General features: G+C 46.0%; 1 protein-coding gene across 1 annotated transcript in view; it reads right to left on the reverse strand.

Annotated features, from left to right (window-relative positions):
- LOC144156877 (presequence protease, mitochondrial-like) overlaps window positions 1-22,963 on the reverse strand; it is a 229,479-nt gene that overhangs the window by 72,272 nt on the left and 134,244 nt on the right. Inside the window, exons 17-20 of the mRNA XM_077688398.1 lie at window positions 20,035-20,155; window positions 16,301-16,377; window positions 8,421-8,586; window positions 4,061-4,161 (exon numbers count right to left, since the gene is read on the reverse strand). Of these exons, the coding sequence (XP_077544524.1) occupies window positions 4,061-4,161; window positions 8,421-8,586; window positions 16,301-16,377; window positions 20,035-20,155 (465 nt within the window). The remainder of the gene's footprint in view (window positions 1-4,060; window positions 4,162-8,420; window positions 8,587-16,300; window positions 16,378-20,034; window positions 20,156-22,963) is intronic.

The following is a 22,963-nucleotide window of genomic DNA, read 5'->3' on the forward strand; positions in this document are numbered from 1 at the left end:
ACAATGATGCCCACCGAACCTGGCGGGGCCACCCAACTTAGCGGCCAACAAAGATTAGGGTCGGGGAGCGCCCCGTACTTGTCACACAGTACTAGCCCTGTTGCTCACTGATTAACACATTAGCCACTGTACAAAAGAACTCTTACCCCCCTTACATAGCCAGAGAAACATTGTGAACACCAATCATATCATTGAGACTAAATTAACAATTGACCACAGAATCTAATTGTTGAGCAAAGTTAACTCTTTCCTTACGGCGGAAAAACGGCCGATTTTAAGTGCTTCCACAAAACGTTTTTTTTCTCGTGAGCTACTGGACACACGTAGCCTTGCTATGCATAAAATTGTAGCTTATAGATTGCTCTTCCAAACACAAAGCAGCAGTTTCGTGTCCTCGCACTTACAGTTTATTCGTCAAGTAATCAGAAAAAAGCCCCCAAGAAAAGTATACGAAAAACACAAATCGGCACTTTTACCGAGACTAAAAATTATTTCAGGTATTTTAAAATATACAAATTGTTCCTACATTCCTTGGCTATGATTCAATATATAAATCAACAATGTACACCAAGTTTTGGATGTTTGAGGGCCCGTCAACCTAGCGCAACTGACGGCTGTGCCACGCCGCTAGGGCACTCAAGGGTGAGTGAGTCTCTGTAAAATGTGCATCCAAGTACCGTAATTACCCGATTCTAACACGCACTTTTTTTCTGGAAAAATAGGTCGAAAAATCGCATGCGCGTTAGAATCGGATACGAAACCGAAACCGAAACAGCGGAAATTTCGTCCCACCCATCACCATCGCCATCTCAAGATGGCGCCAAAGCTTTTAGCAACAATTTTTCGGACGCAGGAAGCATAGGCGCCAAGGCTTTTCTATCGGCATTCACACAAATCGTCAAATCGTTCCACTTGCGCGCTTGATAACAGCAATGGCAGCAGCAGCTCTCACGCATTCAAAACGATCGGTCGGCTGAAGCATGTGCCTCTGGAGAAGCTCGCGGGATGGGCGTGTGAGGCGTGGGCCACCATCCCATCGACCATGGTTGAACGGGCAATGGTCTAATTAGTGTCGCATGATGGCGGCAATGGGAGCAGTCTTAGTCGATTTTACCCAACCCGCCGAACCACTTCCGCTCACTGACTTGCCAGAGTCACTCTAATTATTAATAATGACTATGGCTAGTCAGTGAGCGGAAGCGGTTTGTCCGGTTGAGTAAAATCAGGACCGACTGATCTGTTTGCAGCTGTGAAACGACACCAGCGAGTATTGCTGTATGAATGGGAGCAGTCTGTCTTGATCTTTACCCAACCGGCCAAACCGCTTCCGCTCACTGAATAGCCAGAGTCATTATTAATAATTACAGTGACTCTGGCTAGTCAATGAGCAGAAGCGGTTGGGCCAATTGGGTAAAATCAACTGGCTGCTCCCATCACCGCCATAATGCGACACTAATTAGACCACTGCCGGTTGAACGTTAGTTCAGAAGTGTGGCATCGCGAACGTGCTTGACGGCACCGAGGACGAGATGTTGTGGTCAGCAGAGAGCGACGAGGAGTGAGATGAGTGAGATTACTTCGGGAAATAAATCACCCGTTTCTCTCACATTCGTTTTTCTTGCTCACACAGTTCCGAGCGCGTTACAATCGGAGGTGCAAGTTTTTTCGGTTTTTTGTCAGGAAAATCGGGTGCACGTTAGAATCGGGTAATTACGGTACACTCTTTTGTGTCCTCGCACAAAATCCTTATCAGTTCGGTGGTAAAAAACAAGAAAAAAAAATCGAGCGCTCTCGACAAGCGTCGCCCCTGAACCCTGCAGCGCTGATCTGACACGAGCGCCAGGTTATCTTGAAGGTGATAGCGCGATATGGCGCAATGCATTTGGGAAAATATCCCGGCCGTACGTTCTCGAGACCCCAAACACAAAATCAAAACCGCAGTCGTCAGATAAGAAGCACGTTTTGTTTATAAATACAGCGCGGAGTCACAACGAAATTACCTGCCAGCGCTTGTTGAAGTGCGAGGCACCTGAACCGGAGCTTCGTCGTCCTAACTGAAATCTGAAGATCCCACATCATTGCTTCACCCCTCACTGCTGCTGGAATCAGAAAAATCGACAGCAGGAGCTGCCGAAGTGCTTGCTACAGCAGTCCGACTGTGCGGAGCGCGGCGCGAACCCGACGCTAGTTTTCCTCCTCCTCTCCTCTACCGCCGGTTCAAATTTATCTTGCTACACCGCCACCACACGAGACACATAAACAAACGAAACCGAAATTGAAAGAGAAGTTGCCAATGAACACACCAGATGGCGATAGTTGTCTGTAGAACGCGGGTTTCAGATTTTGCGGGATATTTAAAATCATCGGACGCCGGCTTCCGATTGCCTATGGCGCCGCCGTGAAAGAGTTAAAGCAAGAATTGGCCAGCTGTTCAGACTTTTTTTTTTTTTTTTGAACAAGTAACCATATGTCATGTTGATAGTTATGTGCTGTGAAATGCATGTCACCACAGAAAAATCTGCACATTGGCATATTGCTTGAATACCTACTACAGTCGAACATCACTATATCGAACCCGTTTATATCAAACTATTTCCAGACACGGTACATTTACAATGAGAATATGTTGCAAAAACTACGCTTATTTCGAACAAAAATACCAGCGACAACTGATATATCGAACTCCAAATTCCACAGATGTACCCCCCAAGTTGGCTTTCCCTTGGGGCGGAGGAGAAATTCCACCGGAACACCCCTCAAAGTGGTTTAGCCCAGCCGCTTATGGGCAACAGGCAGCTTGTGATTTCCTTTCATTCATGAGTACGTTACTTGCATTCAAGAAGCCTTTTGTTCGTCTCTAATATACAAAATGAGTATTAGCGAATCCCTTGATTCAATGCACGGCGCTAACGTAGCCACAGTCATATCACATTCTTCAGTACACTTCCGAACGCAATGGTGGAAGGTTAGCCGCTCTAGGTACAGTGGACAAAGGGCACAGATCGGGAACGCCAACTTTCAATGTCAGCACCACCTTTATTGACGCCAGAATGTATGCAATGGTAAACGCTACGCTTCGACTGTAAACATAGAAATGAGGGCGTTATGCTTTCCCCAACTCGTAGCACCCCTGATTTAGCGGCACAAAGTTTGATTTCGATTTTAAGTCGACCCCCAACATTGGATTGTTAAACTTGAAAAAAGGGGTTGGCCTACAATTGTGTAAATACAGTATTAGGTGGCTCTAGCTAGTGTGAAGTGGTTAAATTTGCCTTTCACCGTGAAGCTGGCAATCGTAACTCGTGTCGAACTTGGTGATACATCGGATGTCCCCGTCAGGCATGAGATTTCTGAGAACACCTTGTCGAAGCAGGTTCTAAGAAGATGTTACAAAAGAAACTGCCAGAAATTGCTTCAAATCTGCCGGTTCGCGCGTGCCTGTGATGACTGAAAATCATGAGGAGTGCAACAAAGCCACCGCCGGTGTTGCCAAAGTGTGAAGCGAGCTATCAGAATTTTCGGACGCCATTGCCGGATTAACGGTTGGCAAGTTTGTGTGTGTGGCCGATAGTGTCACCGACCATGGGAGAGTTTGGAAGACTGCCTTGCTGACACTGTACCGAGCGCAAGTAAAAGTGGGTGCAACAAGGAAAGCAACTACATCCTTTTCTCGCAACCTCTGAAGTGACGGGTGCACTCACACTAGTCCGGAGCTTCTTTGCAAATGTGAAAGGTTGCAGCCTCAGCTGCTCAGACCTTTAGACAATGTGGAGAAGTGTGTACTGTCTAGGGCAGCCAGGCTGTTCAAGCAGAAGATACAGGAATATTTCGTGCGAAATCGAGGCAGTTTCACCAATAAAGTGTTTTTAAAAATGCAATGTTCTTTTATGACATCCCCTATATCGAACTGACAGAAGTTTTTTTTCCGAGTTCGGTATAACCAGGTTTGATTGTATTTACACATTCAACTCATAAAAACACAATCAAATCTGCCCCTGCCAGTGACAGCCAACCTTTCAGGTGTTTAGAGCAGCTTGACAACCAGCTCTGCAGCTCTCACCTAATGGAATCCTTCTTCAGCAATGCATCAGCCAGGGCCCTCAGCTGTGGCAGCAAAAACTTGAGGCTGGGAGCTTCAGCCAGAGTTTTCATCTGCGTAATCTGAAGGAGGGAAGAAGAAGGGAGGGGAATAAAAGAAATAACACTCGACGCATTTCAACTCCTTGCGAGAGAAGGCTTCCAAACAGAAATTGAGATACAGAAAACAGGAACTACACAGAATATGTGTGTGGGGATAGCTTACATCAAATTTCTGGAGCAGTTCTTAGCAGAGGTGTATGCAGGATTGTTTCAAGGGTAAAACAGGAGGGGGGGAGGACGGGGCATAAAAAATTAAAATAAAGCTAAAAACCAAAATTTCCAGTTGTTTCTTTTGTTTTTCTTTATGTGCAGGGGCACTGAAAAATGGTTGATGACAGTGAGTTGAGAGTTCTTTCAAATTGAACAAAGTTGTAGTTTGCAAACGCGCCAACGCAACGCAGGCGATGAGGCGCGCTGTAGTGAAGGGCTCCGGATGAATTTTGACCACCTGGGGATCTTTAACGTGCGCCGAAATCTCGTACACACGGGCGTTTTTGCTTTTCGCCTCCATCAGAAAAGCGGCTGCCGCGGCCGGGAATCGAACCCGCGACCTCGTGCTCAGCAGCGCAACGCCTTAGCCACTGAGCCACCACGGCGGGTGTGATGACAGTGGCCAGAGCAGATGCTGAAGCTTTGTGACCTTAATGTAACACTTTAAAAAAAAGAAGTACCTAATTATTGGTACCCTTTACTTGATGATAGGCAGGAAGAGGCCTTGTCCAGTACCCTCTCCTGCTCTCTTCTCAAAACAAAGCAAAGCAACAAAATTTCCCCATCCATGATTCACTGTTCTACGATTCACGTAAGCACCTGCCTGAATATGCATTACCACCTCAATGCTCCAATGCAGTGCACAATGAAAAGCAAGAGCCTTGCAAAGATATCAGATTAGAGGCGAGTATGCTTCCGCTATAAGCACTGGACCCGACATTTTGTAGCGAGTGAACATGCCAAAACGCATCACTGCCTAGTGGGGTCAAAAGGACTACAACAAACCTGAGACTACGTGACTATTCTATAAATGGGGTATACAAACAGTCACCTTCCTACAGTCAAAAACAGTGGCTACATTAAAGGGACCCTGCAACACTCTTTGAGCAGTGCAAATAAACCTGCACGATGTTTACATTCTACTGCCAAAAATACCTGAGTGAAGTATTACACGTGCAGGTGAAGCGGTGAGCACAACTCGCTGTGAAAGATGTGGAAAAAACCAACCGTGCTGTCTTCAATTTTCCTCATTATGCACTACTGGCACCGCCGAAATTACGTCCTTTGTGCGGTGGCTGTCCTATTGGCTGTGGCTGGTCAACTTCATGGCTTATTTTTCGCATTTCCTCTGACGCTCCGCCATCGTCGGCACTGTGCATAACCTCTTTTATGCCTGAACCTGTACAAACAGTTTTGACTTATCTTTTGTGTTTTGAGTTCAACCAGACCACTCGGCAACAAACATTTATTGCTTAAAAAACGCCCTACCAGCCTGAGTGTGCCTTTGAGACCAGGCAGCCATGCCTGCTTTTTTGTTGCACTATACCGGAAATAGATCCCTCCACGTTTATTCAGGAAAGTACAAGACTGTATTAACATTGGGGTGAATTTACAGGAGGAGGTCCCAAGGTTTCCAAACCACAGGCGGGAGAAAAGGAGAAAACTCCCCAGCCTGTGATATATCGAAGGCAGCCAAAGTGATTATCACGAGCTCAGGGGTGAGACAGCTGAACCAGATTTGGGAGCAGTTTTCGGAGCAGCAAAATCTCGATTTTGGAGCAGGAGAACCTTGATTTGGAGCAGAAGAACGACATTTATTATGTCACCTTAGGAGCCTAAAAAACCAAATTTCTGGCAAATCAGGCGGGGGGGGGGGGGGGGGAGAGGAGGGAAGTGCACCTTTTAATTGGTTTTGAACGCACATAACTCTGAAACAGCTATCAATAAAGTTTTTCTAGCAGAGTATCACAATTGGTACATTTTTACAAGCCATTTTTAAATTTCTAGGCTCTATGCATAGATAGCGTGGAGCGCCGTTGAGAATATCGAAATGAAAAACTAAGCAACTCCAAGGCATTTTTATTATCATGTGAATGCCTAAATTATTATTTTTGCAATCCCAGACCCGGCTTTACGCACAAGTGTAGAGCCACGACAAAAGTTGCGCGAAGCGAGGCGACAGTCGTCGCACCCCCCCTCCCCCCCCCCCCCCCTTTCTCCCCATTTCAATCCCCAAGGTACACGTTCACTACGATCGTAATTTGAGTAACGTTGGTATGTTCAGCCACCTCCCTCTTGGCTCCAAATTTCACTTCAGATAGATGAACCATAATAAATTACTAGCGTGCAATAACAGCCCGTCCTCGGACACTGCTTGAATATTTTGCGGCGATGTAGCCTGCGCCGCCACTTCTGCAGCGTCTATCGTCCCATTCCCGCCGCTCGCAAGCTTGCTGTCAGAGGCAGCAATAAATCAGCGTTTTATAACACCGCAACGAGTGCGAAATTTCACTTCAAGCACGCACCGCGCCTCACACTCAATGCCGAAACACGGCGAATTCGCCGGCACCACGTTGTTTTTGATGAACTCCCGTCTTTCGAGTCGCGCAGCTTCCCGCAACAGATCAAACGACTAAATGTAAACCCAGCCACCCCCATAACCAAAACCTCGGTACAAATCGGCGAAGAGCACTCAGCCTGCGCAACTGCTTCACCCGGCGGCCATGTTTTCCAATCTTCACCACACCAAGATGGCGGCGCCCGCTGAACGCTGATGTCGTTCCAGAGATAAGGCGCTCCGAAAATTGCCGTTTTTTCGTCAACTTGCACAAGTAGTTTGTCGCCTCAGTACGCATAAGCATTTTTTCTACAGGACTTTGGAATGCTTTTCGATAGGGAAACTTTAAAACTCGCAGAATGTAACATGTGCAACCTGACGTGACTTTCGAAAAAAAAAAAAAAAACTATCACGGAGGCAGTTTTATGCGGTGTTTTATTGAATGATCAATCAACCAAACCTTTACAAACAGCATCACCTTGGGGGTGCTGGAAAATTATGCCGTCAGTAAGCATTTTTCCCCACTGAGACTGACGGGAGCATTAAAATCCTTGGCTCTCAGACTGTTTTGGAGCAGTTTGGCGCAATTTTTTGCGATTTTCAAGCTTTTGGAGCAGCCTGGCGCAGGAAAACAAATTTGTATCAAAACTGCGCAATATGCGCAGCTGTCTCACCCCTGCGAGCTGCCCCCCTCTCCGGGAGAGAGTGCGCAGCTTTCATCGTGTTGTCTGCGGTTGAGTTGAAAGGGAACGATTGTGTGCGATTTCTCATCACGTGTAGTTTCTGTGATAGTGAACGGATTTTCATAACTCTTGCGGGAGGAGATTGCTGGAACAATAGAATTTACCCCAAAATACATTCCAAGTAGTCGATGATAAGTGCTGCAGGGTCCCTTTAAGTCTGTAGCTAGCCTCCAATTCTTGCACAGGGTGTCCCTGTCTGCCATAAGTAATGTCGGGAGGGGAAGGTGGACAAAGGCCTTTGTTGCTTGTGCCACAAAACATAAGGAACGAATGTGAGGGAGGCAATAAAGGGAACAGTGGCTGTGCCCAAATTATCGACAATTTCATAGTAAAGTAGGAACTTTTTCCATCCTGCTTTCTAAGAGAGGAGATTTTCTTTTGAGGAGGGAGTAACAACTGTGAGCGCCTTACAACAAGGGACACAGAGCACAGCAAGGGTGGTGCATATGGAAAGAAAGAGAGAGAGAGAAAAAAAAAAGTCTGTGGCCACCTAAGTGCTTCTTATGGGTTGTGAATGCGAAAGCATGAATGTCCAGCTGAACGCCTGAGACGCCTTGCTTATCAAAAAGTTTTGTAATCTTGCCACTTGGAAGGACTTGCTTTGCGGTTGCCCTAACGACTTTCGAATGACTTCAATGTGTCCCATGCGCGTTTTGTCACTGTTCATTCCTGTCCCAGTGTAATGGGAGAGTTGAAGACGATGCTGGATTTTGCTGCTTGTCTCTTTGCTCGTTTCACTATAGTTTTTCACTCACGCCATTTGTGATACTGGTGGCCACCTCTTGCTGCCGCAGAATTCAAGCTCACAGTGTGGAATGCTTCCTAGGGGGTCACCTCTCGCTATTGGTTCAGCTCGCGCTATAGAACTTTTCGTGGCATGGAATGCTTCTGAAGAAACCATTTCTGTTAGAGAAGCCGGCAATTTTGCTCAATAGGCCGTTTAAGGCTTTTGCCTTAAAGGAAACACAATAAGAAGCAACAGGGCTCACCAGAGACACCCCCGTGAACTCTTCTTGGAGTTGGGCGGAGGCGTTCAGGTAGCTCTCGGCTTGTGCCATGGCATACTGGTGGCCAGAATCCGCCAGCGTCTGGGCCAAGCCCGCAGCACACATCTGCACCAGCTGTGTCAAGCGCTCATCGTCTTCCAGCTTTAACCTGCATTAGCGATTGCAAGCGATCATCCAGGTGTACAGAAGGATGTGATGTGAAGGTTGAAAAACCTTGCACTTCTACCAACTCCTTGCTTGTGCTTGGTTCCCAGAACAGTAGCCCAGAAACTTTAAGCCTGCAGTGTGCTAATAGATGCACACAAGCATGTGAAGGCCCTCCAGTTCTTCTGTAATAACACAGTTCACTATCTAGGCAGTCAAAACGTCACATATACCGAGGCACCCATGCCCTTACAATTCATTGCCTCTCTAGATAGAAGACTTGCAAATAAGTGTGCTGTGTGAAAAGGGACACCACTGTGAATTTGTGTAATTTTTATTTGTGGCTGCATTACATAGTTTAGCCAAAGTAATTCATTATTTGACTATTTAGTACAAGTCTAGGACCTTAGTTTATCTGCAACACAAGAAAACACCATGCATAGCTGGCTTGTGGACTAAAAAATTTGAGCTTTTAAACGACTGTAAAGATGCAAATTTAATAGGTGTGTGAGACTAATGATTCGTTGTCCAGTCATCCAGTATTCTTCCTCCTGTCTCTGTTTTGGTTTCACTAGTAATCATGTCTTATTATGCTTGTTACTAACTAGACCAACTTTCCCCCTAAGTGATTTTTGCTTTCGAAACGAACATGAAGCGAATAATGATTTAGTCTAAATAGTTTCAAATATAAGCTTTTCAAATTGAAGCAAATATTTAGTGATATACAACAAGAAAACTGAAATTTACAGTTCTTCCAGCATGCTTCAGTAACTGGCCTGTAGAAAAATTTAAGGCTCATTAAACAGTTTGCATTTTTATGGCATACAACCAACATACAAAAGTTATTGATAAGATCATCAATAAAGCTAAAAGCAGCAGAATAGCTTCTGCATGTTTGTTTTATGCCATAAAAAATGCAAACTCTTTTGAATGAGTTTCAATTTTTTTACCATATAAAGTTAATACATATCGCTCATACATGTGGTTAATATGAATTAACTTTTATACAGGGCAACTTTCATTTTACATGGGGACCTCTACTATGAGTGCTTCATTATACTGTTTTTAACTAATAACAGGGTATTAGTGTTAAATTAGGGTACAACTATATACTCTCACAAGTTATATGGTTAATACAATTTCCAAATGAAATATAAATGGCAGTTTCATGAACTTTCATGTGAGCTTACGGAGAAAAACTGCAGTAACTTATGCATATTTTCTTAGTGCAAAAATAAGACTGGAGCACAGGAGAAGCATGCAAACAAGGCAGGCACTGAACATAAATTGATATTTTACAAAACAAAACATTGAACAAGAAACTCATCGAGACTCAAAAAAAAAAAAACATGCTTTCATTCACAATAGATTGGCATGCTCACTTCATAAAAAGGGGCCATGAATGCAAACTACAACTTTGTTCAATTTGAAAGAACTAGAAAGAACTCACACAGCTCCATTCCAGCCACAAAAGACGCTTTTTAAACCGTAAAAACGCAAAAACTTTCAAATCCGCCTTTTTCACAACGCTACTGTGCATGTGCATGGCCCTGGCGGAGGAAGCCAGAAACAGTCCGGCAGGGGTCGGCTAGTCTGCTCTGTGGTGACCCGACTGCTGGTGTGACTGCTGTCACAGTCACACCAGGCATTCACACCACCGGGGATGACAACCTGCTGACACGCCAAATCCCGAGATCGCCTTGTCATATTACTCCGACGACAATTCAAATACAATGGCTGAACGAGAGTTGCCGTAGTATGACAGGCTCGTTTACTACGGCGGCCAGTCGGCCCCGACAAGATGCAGGCCGCGATGAATGTGCCTCTATTTTGTAAGTTTCGTAGAGCATAATAACCTTCGTAAAATCAATGCAGTGAAAGTACCTTTACACTTGGTATGCGTTCCGTATTTCGTGGCTAGCGACGCTTCTCTGATTTCGCTTAACTGAAGCGGCATATGCAAGCACGGCTGGCACGCTTATAGAAAATGTAAGGCATGTTAAGTCCACATGAAGAGTTACTCAATCTAGGAAACGAAGAATCAAAATCAACTAATGTTTTCATCGTAAAGCGCAAAGCAAATGTATGAAGAGCATTTTTTTCGACCGACGGGTGGACTCGCAAACTGCTTGTGAGCTAAAATTTGGGATCGTATTTCCTGGCTTAATAAGTAACGTATGCAGTCTCTGTGTATCAAGTATTCGTGGGGGTCAAGAGACTTTTAGTAGACTTTTAGTTTCTGTGCCAGCAAAGCTATAAAAAACTTCTTCAGAGAGGTGCAAAACATAATATAAGCTAAGCTTTAGCTTTGTGTCCACGGCATTCAAGTAGGGTCAGTTGCTGCGCCTTGGCCAAGTGGTGCAGAGCGTCTGACACAGCGCACCGCCCGAATGTGGTGGTTCGAATCTTTTTGGGGATATATATATATATATATATATATACAGTTGAACCCCTTTATAAGAGACATGTACCGGGGAGCAGTCTTTGTCTCTTATACGAGATGTCTCTTATAAGCAGGGAACCATGTTTTCACTAATTGGTCAACCCCTAGTTCAATGCGGGCACCATTTGACTAAAACAAGCTCAAAAGAATGCTACAGCATGTGGCAAGAGATTCATTCTAATTTATGTTTGGCCTCAAGAATTTATGAAACAGTTCTGAATCGTTGTTTGATTCATGACTGTATGTACATACACTGTTCTTTACAACAGCTTGTACAAGCTTTCTCTTCTTTCACTGCTTGCGAAGGTGAATCGTAGATGTCGAGTTCACAAGCCTGATGAATAGCAAGAGAGCACAGCTTCTTCCGCTGCGTGCTCTGGCTATTCATCAGGCCTGCAGGACCGACACCTGCAATGCTTCTTGATTGGGAGCTCCGCGAGTGGGAGAGCCCGCATGTGCGGTTGCGCTCCAATGGATGCCAGTAAGCTTCAACCACTTCTGTAAGTTTGCATTTCCATTGGCAGGGCTTTTCGTTGTCGTTTCATGGCTGACTGAACCACTGTGTGTTTGCTGAAGTTATAATAAAAATAGCAAGTGCGGGCGTCTGTCGTCCCCCTTTGTTTCCACAACGGGAGCAACTGCAGCTAGGGACTGGTGGCACCGCATCTTAAGTTAAAATGCCTGTTACAAGTGAAATTGTTGACAAAATTTCAAGGACAACTTGTCCCTTGTAACCAACTGTCTACATCCAATGTCTGTTATAAAAGAGGTCAATATAATGGGAAACATAGGGCAGCCAACCATATGGGTGAATAGTGTCCCTTATACTCATATACCCATTTGGCTCTTACATCCATGTCTCTTATAACGAGGATCAACTGTATATTTACATTTTTGTCCTGGCATGCTTTACGGAAAGTTATGCATTTCTTTTTTCATTGTAATCTCCATACAGCCCTTCAATGCTGGGAAATATATTGATCCAAATGATGAGGAGCGTGCGATTTCACTAGAAATGTAGTTCCCGAGCACAATTTTTTTTTTCGCTCGTGATATTGCTGCTGTGTAAAAGGAATGAACCAATACCAACTTTCCAAACTGACAGTTCGTCTAAAGAAGAAAGTGCAATCATGCGACTAGAATGAACAACTATGGTTATAAATAGAAATGCACCACAAAAAGCAATTTTCTGAGATACAATTGGGACTTCGGTCACTTTGGACTTCACTTGCTTCGGTCAAAACGCGCACAAAAGTAATCTCATCTCCACATGCATTCATGCTCGTTACGACAGAAACAGAGAAGAAAAAAAGAACAGCGGAATTGAGCAAATATGCAGCCACGTATAATTTTTCGCATCGCTGAAATCCTCATACCAGCATCAACCAATGATTTTTATAAAGGCCACATTAGGTGCATGCGTTTATGCTGCTTTCTGAAAGATGTCGATGTCCCCCTACTTTCCCTTTTACGAGCCAGAAAGAAAAAAGAAACAAATGCAGCGAGAAGATCACCTCTACAGCCTCAGCTAGCCACCCTCCGGTACTGACACTTGCGGAACCACTGCAGAAAGAAACGAGCATCGCAAGCTTGTTCAGATGTTTCCCACATTGAAAATGTACATCTTACATCATAGTTATTCCTTTTGCAGCCTTAGGCTGGCTATACAATTCACGTGAAACAAATAAACACCAGCAACTCAGCCCTGATTCCCCTTCCGCTGCAGTGGCGGCCCACTTGCACCCTTGCCACATCGCTTTTCAGCAGTGCCACCAGAGGCCGCCACAGCGCAATGAAAAAGGCGGATTTTGCTTTTCAGTGATGTAATAAGGGTGAGCACTTAAAAAATTTTTATCAGTGTATTAACTGCATGTTAGCATTCAAAAGAAACGATCAACTGGAACTAGAAGCCACACTACAATCACCCAGTCATGTTTCTTGGCGCTGGCTTAGGTCGGCGGCTGCCAATCACACAAAAAAGATTCTGCGACATCATAGAGACGCCGGCGAAACGAATATTCCTCGGCCGCTGCCAATGTTAACAACCGGTCCAATAGAAAACTTTCTCCAACGGAAGGACGATCTGCGCCGCGCCACACATGCCCTCATCCCACCGTGTGGAACGGACCTCCCCAGCAGACTTGCTCAATGGAAAGAGGTTTTGCTGCGCAGGCTCCGCTTTGGAGTGGCGTGGCGCTTTCACCTGCTGTGACCCGGGCGTGGCCACCACGCTACCATACCATGCCCCGTTCAATGACACCTGTCCCTTCTGCACAGCTCCTGCCACACAAGCTGATGCGGACCACCTAATATGGGCGTGTCCTGCACTAAACTCAGCCAGAAAGCGACACCTGAGAGGCACAGGCCTCCACCCTGGAAGACCCCCCGACCTCCAGCAGTGGCTCTGGAGACCCCACCATTGCTCCCTTCTTGCCTTCCTCTGTGAGACGGGTGCCCATCTCTACCTGTAAATAGGTTATTTTATGCCAACGGGCATTCTATCTCAAATAAAAAAAAAAGTGGTTAACGAGTCACCACTGTTTCATCTTTTTATTAATGTCTCTTTAATTCTTTGAAGTTTGAAATAAAATTGGTGTCATTGTTATCAGGGCAAGCACTTTTTTTTTTAACCAAACTTGTATTTTGTCTTCATGGTCCCTTTTAAATAAGCGAGTTCTTTTGTCGATAGAGTCAGTGAAGGCGTGCTTCCACACCTTTCAGCCTCATTGTTAATTTTGTACACTTTGAATATTTCTCTATCTGTTTGCGCATGAAAGCTGCGCAGGACGAGTGTCTTCCCAAACTCTGGTGTACATGTGCAGTGGTGTCAGTGATCAGCCAGATGTCCGGTCCCCGCAACTGTATGTACTACTGCTCGGTGGTCTCTCAGTCGGTCATTTATGCACTCGCCCATTTCCCCAACGCAGCATCTGCAATGTAACCATGCCAAACTTGCAGCTAATAAGCCAGATTGCGTGCTTTTTCTGACAACCTGCTTTGTTCCTGTCCTTGTTCACGATGTTGTGTACTTGCAACAATTAACTTGGCGCAAAAAAAAAAAAAAAAAAGGATGACAGTGGTGACAGTGGCACACATTTTGCAGCTGCCCTTTTGTTGGTCGCAATGGTTGCAATGTTCCTGTACTGCACCTCCTTTAAAGGGACACTGAAGTGATTTGTAAACATTGCGGGATAACTAGCGCAAATTGTAGCCATCTTTCGACTGCTCTCGCTGCATTTATGCAATTTTTTTATTCAGTAAAAAAATCAATTCAAAAATGCTGTTCTCCTCTCTGCATTTTCCTTGCCAATTTCCTATGACGTTTCGTATGACGTCAAAAGAAGATTGCTTAGCTTGACTGCGCCGCTGCACGGCTCGCCGACCCTCCGACAGTACGCCTAGCGTTTAGTTGGCCGGCCACCGGTGGGTCGTCGCAATTCGTTCGCTTACTTGAAAATAAGCCCCGACACGCTTGTGCCTGGTAGAATGTGCCTCTAGTTTGTTAGTTTGTAGACTGTACCAAGCTCCAAGTCCAAGTCGCTCCACACAAGAGCACATGCGATGCTTCGCAGACTGGTACACTAGAAGAAAAATCTAAGGACAACTGAAGGCGGGAGAACAGTCAGCAGAGTTAATATAGGTACTAAGGAATTAAAATCAACTTTTATCGTGCAGATTAAAACCAAGGTGCGGGAAGCACGTTTTGCGCTGAGTGAACAACCACAGCAGTCAGCAGCACTATCACACATCTGTGAACGCTTTTCCACCTAAGAAATGCAGTCGCTCGATATGAGATAGTATTGTGGGAATTTGGGGGACGCTTATTACATGAGTGCTATTCAAAAAACAGTCACCTAAGCTGCTTGAAATGCTATAACTAAATAAAAATATAAACTGGCTATACATTATATACTTTGTATTTTTGTTTCTAGCAGTGCTGGCTTATGGCCCAGTGGTCTGGAGAACTAGCTACTATTTTGTTCTGCAATTCGCAAGTTCAAATCCCCGATAGTGCTTGTTTTTTTGTTTCTTTTTTAAGCTTATTTATTCGTTTTTGGGCAATGTTTTCTATACTGAATTCACGATGTTTGCGCTGTAACATTCACTGCTCCACGAGCGAGTTCGTATAACGTGTACAGACTGACACTGATGAGCTGGCGAGTCCTCGTTGGCGTGGTGTTGCCATAAGCACCGACTGCTTGCGGGCACAGTCCCGAATCAGCTGACCCTCGACCTGATACGAACATGCCTTTTATAATACAGGCACGAGCCAGGCTAGCTCCAAAGGTGGGGGAAAAGCACATCGCATTTGAGCATCTACAGTGACGCAGATAGCATTCATCCACTGCGTACGCCTCCAAACACTTCGCACACGCTGAGAGGTCATTCGCGCTGGGCTGTATGCAACTAGCACAATCCGGAATGATTGTGTCGCAGTTTCTGCTTGTTTCTTCTCTTTTTTTGCCATGCTGCACGCACATGAAGCATTGATCAACATATACATGGGCAGGCAGTGATGGTGGCTTTCACTAAGCCCAGAAAGCGAAGGAGTGTGAAAGTTGAAAGCCCTGAGTCGGCCCAGCGCAGAAAAGCATATCAAAATAAAAGTAATGGCAGCAAAGGATTTAAAAAAACAAAACAAAAGAGAACGCTCAAAGACATTAAAGTCTCTGCTTAAAGCCACAGTAATGATAACAAATGATGCAATGGTGCCCTGACCCCACGCAACTTGGGGCTAAAGTTCTTTTGTCATCTGCTCAATGTTATTCGGCTGTGAGCACCTCTCGTAACCAATCATAAAAGCGGGATGCATGTGGTTATGCACCATATGATCGGGACTTGAAATACATCGCTTCAAACACAGAATTTGATGGGTTTGAGCTGAATTGTCGTAAAATGCGGGTAGTTCCATAAACAGGGGACTTAGAATCAATGTTCCACTGTAGAGTCACTAAAATTTTAACGCCTCCCGGGCCACAACCAAATTTGACTCCCAATGTGAACTGATGAAACTTCCTTTTTTTTTTTCCCCTTCAAACTAACCCCAAATCTCCTCTCGTATGATACAGAAGTCTGCATTATAAGCAGGCCTTTATTGTGCTCATTATGTACTTCACTACAGGTCAAACTCCATCCTAGTGGGCTGCTTCAGTAACAGGACCAAAGTTCTTAACTTCATTTGGAGAGCCTGACATGACATGTCCCTAGGTGCAGCCTCAAACCATAGTCTTACCTCACCCAACCAGTGAGGACATAAGAAGTGCAAGACACTTGCCTAAGGAAAAGCTCCTTCCAGAGAGAAAACATGGCCTCCGTGTTGGCTTCCAAGCAATGTGATGACAACAGCACACCCTGCAAGAAAGTCACTCAATACAGCCATAATGAAACGTCACTCGTCGAAAGATTTGCGTCTGCAGGAATAATTATGGGGACACTTTTAAAGGGGCACTGACACAAAATTTTGAAGGTGAGATAACTTCGGAGATAGATTGGTGGGAACACATATCATCATCTGCAAAATATCAGCAGCGAATACAGCCTAGAATATATTTAAAATCAATTTTGAAGTGTGCGAAACGCAACCGAGCAGCCAGCAGAGGACCACGCACAATTGTAAATAAACAACATCCAAACACGTCACGAGTTTGTGTTTGCCGCTTCCGCACTACCAGCGTTTTTCGCTGGCTCGCCGGTCTCGCCGCTCCAATCGGAGTGCCGGAGGGCGGAGCTTCTGCTCTCGAGAACGAACGACACGATCGTCGGCGGCGGAGGCGCCGTGATTTCGTCAGCTAATCGGGCAGCTGGCCGCGACCAAAGTTCTACAGCGATTCCAGGCACTCTGTTTCGACCACAGTTCTACAGCGATTCCAGGCACTCTGTTTCTATTACTGTTTATTACCATTGGATGCGAAAACGCGCCGGAGGCACGAAAAGCTCACTGAGCTAGCCGCACGGTCGCTGTGCAGGCGGCGGCCACGGCCGCGAAGTGGCCCAGGCCGGCGCAGGTAGCTCGAGTGATAGCTTGTTACCGCTGCACGAAATTGTCCCCAAGTCCCGACCATGGTGGCTTACATGAGAAAGGAGTTAATGATGCGATGGCGGGTTGCATTAAAAATTGTCATCTGCACCGCTTACGAGAGCGGCACTCGAATATCCGCCGCAGTGCTGAGCCGAACACATCTGTAGGCGGACCTGTAGGCAGACCGGCCGGCTGCTCCCAGCGCGCGTCTTGCCACCCACCGTCTCGAGCGTCGCGCGTCGTTCTTTAGCCGCGGTAGCATTTGCACTCGCAGCGCCTGCGTCACATCCACGGTCGCTTTTGAATTAAGCGCCTCACGAGATCAGTACGTGGGGGCATTCGCAGAAACTGCCGTCGATGCGGATTCGACAGTGCTACGGCGGCTCTGCTCTGTGATATCCCTCCGACGGTCACGTGGTCAGCTTTGTTCACACAAAATCCACAAAATCCCTCGTTTCGCGGCACTCGCTGAAACCGAAACTGCGACTGGCCGCATTGAAAATGCCTCTAATTAAACAACCGTCGCACGCTGAAGCAAATGAGGTTTCTACAGGTTATAAGTAGGTCACTAGCTACTTATCGCAACAAAAAAAACAAGATGCAAAATTTTTGTGTCAGTGCCCCTTTAAGAGTCGTTCTGACTGATCCATTTCATGCTTATCATGCTGTGCCCTGTATTTTTTGTGCCTATCAGTGTCCAATGTCTTCTTACACCTTGTTCTATGCACAGTGCATGAAAATGCATACCAAGAATCAGCAACATGTACAGCTTAAATTCATCGATCAAGCTACACATCTGGCTGATTCTTGGCTTGCATTCTTGGTTCGTATCAATCGGTCAATTGATGCAAACTAAGAATGCATCTAAGAATGCAAACAACTGAAACTGAAAATCCATTAAGAATTGATTGATCGATCTATCGATCAATCAATCAATCAATCGCAGTAGGCACAACAGGCTTGTGCAGCTTTTCAAGAAGCATTGCAATGTTAAGTGCATAATATTCATTCATAGAATTCCCGCAACATTTGCACTACTTTCGTTATGCGGGCAATCATAACAATGAGGTCAGCTCACATTAAGCCGTGGCTGTACCTGAAATTTGACTTGACAACCAACAAACTTTTGTTTTCTCTCTACTTTCTTTGCTTCCAGCCCGCCCTTCTTAGGTTCTTTTTAGATTCTTCTTTTCTAGTACTCAATCGCATTCAAGAAAGCCAACATAACATTTTACTTTGTTCAAAACACTGTGCTTTTCATCATCACTAAATTCTTGTTCGATGGAAAATTACACAGTCATAAACGAAAAACTTGTGTTTAAAAAAAGTCAACTTCAAATTACCCACACCCTTCACAATCATTTGTGGCACAATTTGAAAGAGAGGCAAAAACCATCACGGAAAAAGGAGCAGTAACTGGACAGACGACTAGCCCCCTGATGAAACCTGCTAAGCTCCAGCAGGGTGCATAAAGTGGACCCCAACTATGCCACCGAAACAAAAATTGTAGACCCCATCAGTGAAGTTGCAAGTAATGATATGCTTTCTGCTGCATTTGAAGGGGCATAATGCAAAAGAGATTCATGCCAAGCTGGTCACAGATAAGCTGGGCACAGTTACTGTATACCATCAAAAGCTAGGCATTGATCTCCTTGACATTGTGTCCCTGCAAATGAAACCGAAATCTTATCACTGCTTGGCCTTCAACTTCACCAATGGACACTGCCATTTTTTTTGCTTTGATGCTCTAGCAGGAGTCCACACTATTATAAATACAGTCGAATCCTGCTACAACGAAATTGACTGGACGTGCGAAAAATTTCGTAGAAGAGAAAATTTGTTGAGGCGAAACCTGCCCCAACACAGCACGGAAGGGCAAGAAAAATAGCCCCGGATATTTCCGCATCATTGGCAGCATAATACAATGTTTAGAAAAAGGAGTGACGCGCAGTATCCTCGTGTTTATTCCGATAACAAACATACCAATGGTTATCTGTTTTTTTGCTAGCACGCAAAGAGCATGATACTGAGGAGGAAGTGCTTTCAAAGCGTATTGCTGTACAACAAGGTGTTTCCACAGAGCTGATTACTTGCAAACAGCTGCTAGGCAGTTGGAAGCCCCCCTCGCTTGTGGCAGGAAAGGCGCCGTTATCTTATCCTCTCACTAGGCACCGCAGCAACTGACCTTGGCAGGCAAGTCGCGTGCTTGCATTTATTGCGACCGCACGCTCGCGATTAAGAGACTAAGATAGGATGAGGATGAATCAAGATTAAACACGAAAACATTTATGCTTTTGACTTTGAAGAATTCCAGAAGGAAAACTGCAAGGACAGCTGCTCACAACACATACATGACGGCGCTGCGCCAGCACCTAGCAGAACAGATTCGCGCGATTTCAACTGGATACGGATTAGCTGTAGCTCCGGCTTGGCGAACTCGGCTGCACCTCATGTAAAGACGGCCCGCCACATCGTCATCACCATCAAACAATGGCGTCCACTTATGAGTTTATTTTTGTTTTGGGTGCGAGTGTGGGTGCACCGCGCATGTTTTTGGTGAAACTAAGCGTCCAGAATGTATAAAAAGTTACAGATAGCTAGTGCTATGCTTATTTTATTGTAAAATAATTGTTCAAACCCAGCCCCAGTCAGTGAAAATTTCGTTGAAGCGAAAGCAAGCCAGACAAATGGTTCGTTGTGGTGAGGACTTTCTTCCATTGACTTCTATGGCTAGCTGACGGGGAATTGGAAATATTTCGTTCAAGCGGAAATTTCGTTGAAGCGGACTTCGCTGTAGCGAGATTAGACTGTAACACAATTTTTATACTATTCCACAAAACTGGAGTGACGTGCGCTCATTTGGAGCCTGTAGTGAATGCCTTTTCCAAATTTATAGTACTGACAATATGGCCTTACAGATGCCCCTAGTACTTTTACCCTCCCATACCAAACGCCTTTCACATCAAAGTTATGTAAGCACGTTACCTTACCTGCTCAAAGCGCCCAAACTCAGTCGGGTGGGGCGAGATGTGAACCGACGTGTGGAGGCCTCCTGTCTTCAGCTCCACTTGCTGCGAGAACTGGCGGTAGTCCTTATCCTGGGTGCCCATCCTGCAGGTACGCAACAGTATGAGAATACTTCTTGACAGGTACGTTTTTCATGCACCGGGCGAATGAGATGGACAATCACTCTGCAAAAATTGAATTCCATAAACAAAACCTTGCCATTTACGAGTGCCAGTGGGGGACACGCCACTACAATAGCCTTCCTCTAAGATTTTGAAATGTGCCCCGAAAGCCATATGTTGCATAGGTGTAGGAGTGTTTCAAGAGTATCTGGGTGTAGGTGTGGTATCATGGTGTATGTAATCTTATTTGCACCTGGAGCTGAAGGTTCACAAGTGCTCAGGGCAGCCCTCAACTCATAGAGTATAAATTCAGAATTGTAACCAGATTTTAACCTGTTATTGTCATGTAGGGGCTTCTTTTCACAAGCATTTTTATGTTTCAGGAAAGTGTTTGTGTAGTGTGCAGAGCTGGAAACATGTTGGAAGTGTTGTGCAAGTGTGTTAGCCTGGTCTTCGAGTGTGTCCCCTGTTGCACTGACCAGGAGCAGGCTATGTGTATGTTGCCCTTTAAGTTTACGTATTCTTGTCCATACCTTGTGAGTGTCTGTGGATGAGTTAATGGATGTAAGGAAAGCGCACCAACTCTCCCTTTTTGCCTCACGTCACACACGCTTTCCAAAGGCCTTTGCCCGTTCAAACGAGATGAGGTTATCCGGCGTGGGGTACCAGCGAAGGACACCCCACGCCTTGTTCTAGGCCTCTCGCGCCCACCTACAGTCCTCATTCCACCAGGGCCTCCTTGGGTTGCGGGACGCACTGGAGGCCTAAGGAATGAACTTTTGGCAAGTGTCGAGGATGTGCGCCATGATGAGTTGGGCGGCTTCCTTCACGTGTAGGTGTTTTATGGATGTGTGGTGTAGTTTAGATGTTTGTGCGAATGTGTTCCAGTTTGCTATTGATTCATAAAACCTCTTATGGGAAGATAGACTGCTTGGGCCCGTACTATATACGTTAGTAAAGTGGGGAAATGGTCACTACCATATGGGTCCGTGCCCACACCCCCCGCAAGACATGGAAAGAGAACTGCAGAACCAATAGCCAAGTCAAAATGCGAGTATATATTGTGTCCCAAGTTATGGTATGTCGGCTGTTTTTTGTTGAAAAGGCATGCTCTAGAAAATGTTAGAAACTTCTCTATCAGGCGACCTCTGGCATCCGTTCGGGAGGAGCCCCAAAGAGAGTTGAGCGCATTAAGGTCTCCTGTGAGGATGTATGGCTCAGGTAGCTGGTCAACCAGTGCCTTGAAATCGGAGCTCAGAAGTGCAAAATCAGGAGAGATGTAAATGGAGCATACCGTTATCAACCTATTATATATTATCGTACAGATTGCTACAGCCTCAAGGACAGTGTTTAAAGAGACAGGGTGACATGCTAATGATTTCTGGGTGACAATGGCCACACCGCCCGAAGAGTGTGTGCAGCCAACCCTGTCCTTTCTGAATACCATATAGTACCTATTTAAGTTTGTTTGTTTGGAATTGAGGTGAGTTTCTTGGAGACAAATGATACTTGGCTGATTGGCATGCAGCATCTCATACACATCGTCAAGATTTTTAAGGAGGTCTCTGCTGTTCCATTGAATGATGTTTTCTGTTCCCATTATTTACATTTTAGGCTGACTGGAGTGTGTGTACGTGTGTGTTCATGTGCCGTCTTTCGGGGCTTGTACTCTCGGAAGGGGCTTTTTGGGCCTCTCTGTTGGCTTGGACGTCGGGGTCCACTCCTTGCGCTGCGTTGCAGGCAGGAACGGCCCGACATCCATTTCCTCGTCAGATGTCAGAGGGGTGCCCGACGCACCGGGCCCTCTGGACTTGACCCCCTTCGAGGGCCCTTTGTTTGAGCTGCCACCGCCGCGGGCTTCAGGGGCGCCAGAGGTGGCACAGGCGGTGCGGTGGTGGTGGGAGCCGATGCGGGGCTCTTGGTGTCCATCCCCTCGGCACCCTCGAACGCACTGGAGGACAGGTAGGCAGGGACGAGAGCGGCACCGGTCCCGACAGAGGTGGTTGGCACCACAACCGCTGCTGCCTCAGCAAGCGGTGTGGTGACGGGTTGGGCTGCCTGAGGCAACCAAGTGGGGGGTGGGGGAGGGACCAAGTCAGACTCGTTGAACTGGGTCCCTGTGGAAACCAGACGCTGCTCCGCCCCCCGGCGAGCTGCGTCGGTGTACCTCCCCAGGGGGAAAGAGGCGAACCTCTTTCGTGCCTCTGGGAACGTGATGTTCTCAGTGACCGTGGTGTTGATTATCTTTTTTTCTAGTTGAAATTTTTCGCATTTGCGGGAGTATGCCGCATGCGGCCCCCGGCAGTTGACACAAGAGAGGGTGTTGCATGGGCAGTTGTCGGTAGGATGATCCTGGGTCGCGCATTTTGCACAGGTTGTTCGGCCACGGCAAGAGTTGGTACCGTGCCCGAACCGCTGGCACTTAAAACAGCGCTGTGGGTTCGGGATGTAGGAATGGATGGAGCATCGGATAAAGCCGGCATTTATATGTTGTGGAAATGTTGAGCGGTTTAAGGTCAAGATGATGTGCTTGGTCGGAATCTCCTTGTCGTCTCTGGAGATGGTGATGCGCCTCACGGCTGTAACACCGTGATCCTTAAAGCCCGCAAGGAGATCCGCATCCGTTTCGTTCAAGAGATCTAGCTCAGAGATCACACCCCAGGAGCTGTTGAGGCTCGGATGGGTTGTGACCCTGATGTCCAGATCAGCCAGTCGAGTTTTGAGCTAGAAGCTTTGTGGCCTGCTGCTAGTCGTTTACCTCGACAAGGACCTCACCAGTCCTTTGTTTTTT

The sequence above is a fragment of the Haemaphysalis longicornis genome, unplaced genomic scaffold, assembly GCF_048455015.1.
Source record: "Haemaphysalis longicornis isolate Haplotype H1 unplaced genomic scaffold, Haemaphysalis longicornis Haplotype H1 scaffold_1, whole genome shotgun sequence".
NCBI classification, from domain to species: Eukaryota; Metazoa; Arthropoda; class Arachnida; order Ixodida; family Ixodidae; genus Haemaphysalis; species Haemaphysalis longicornis.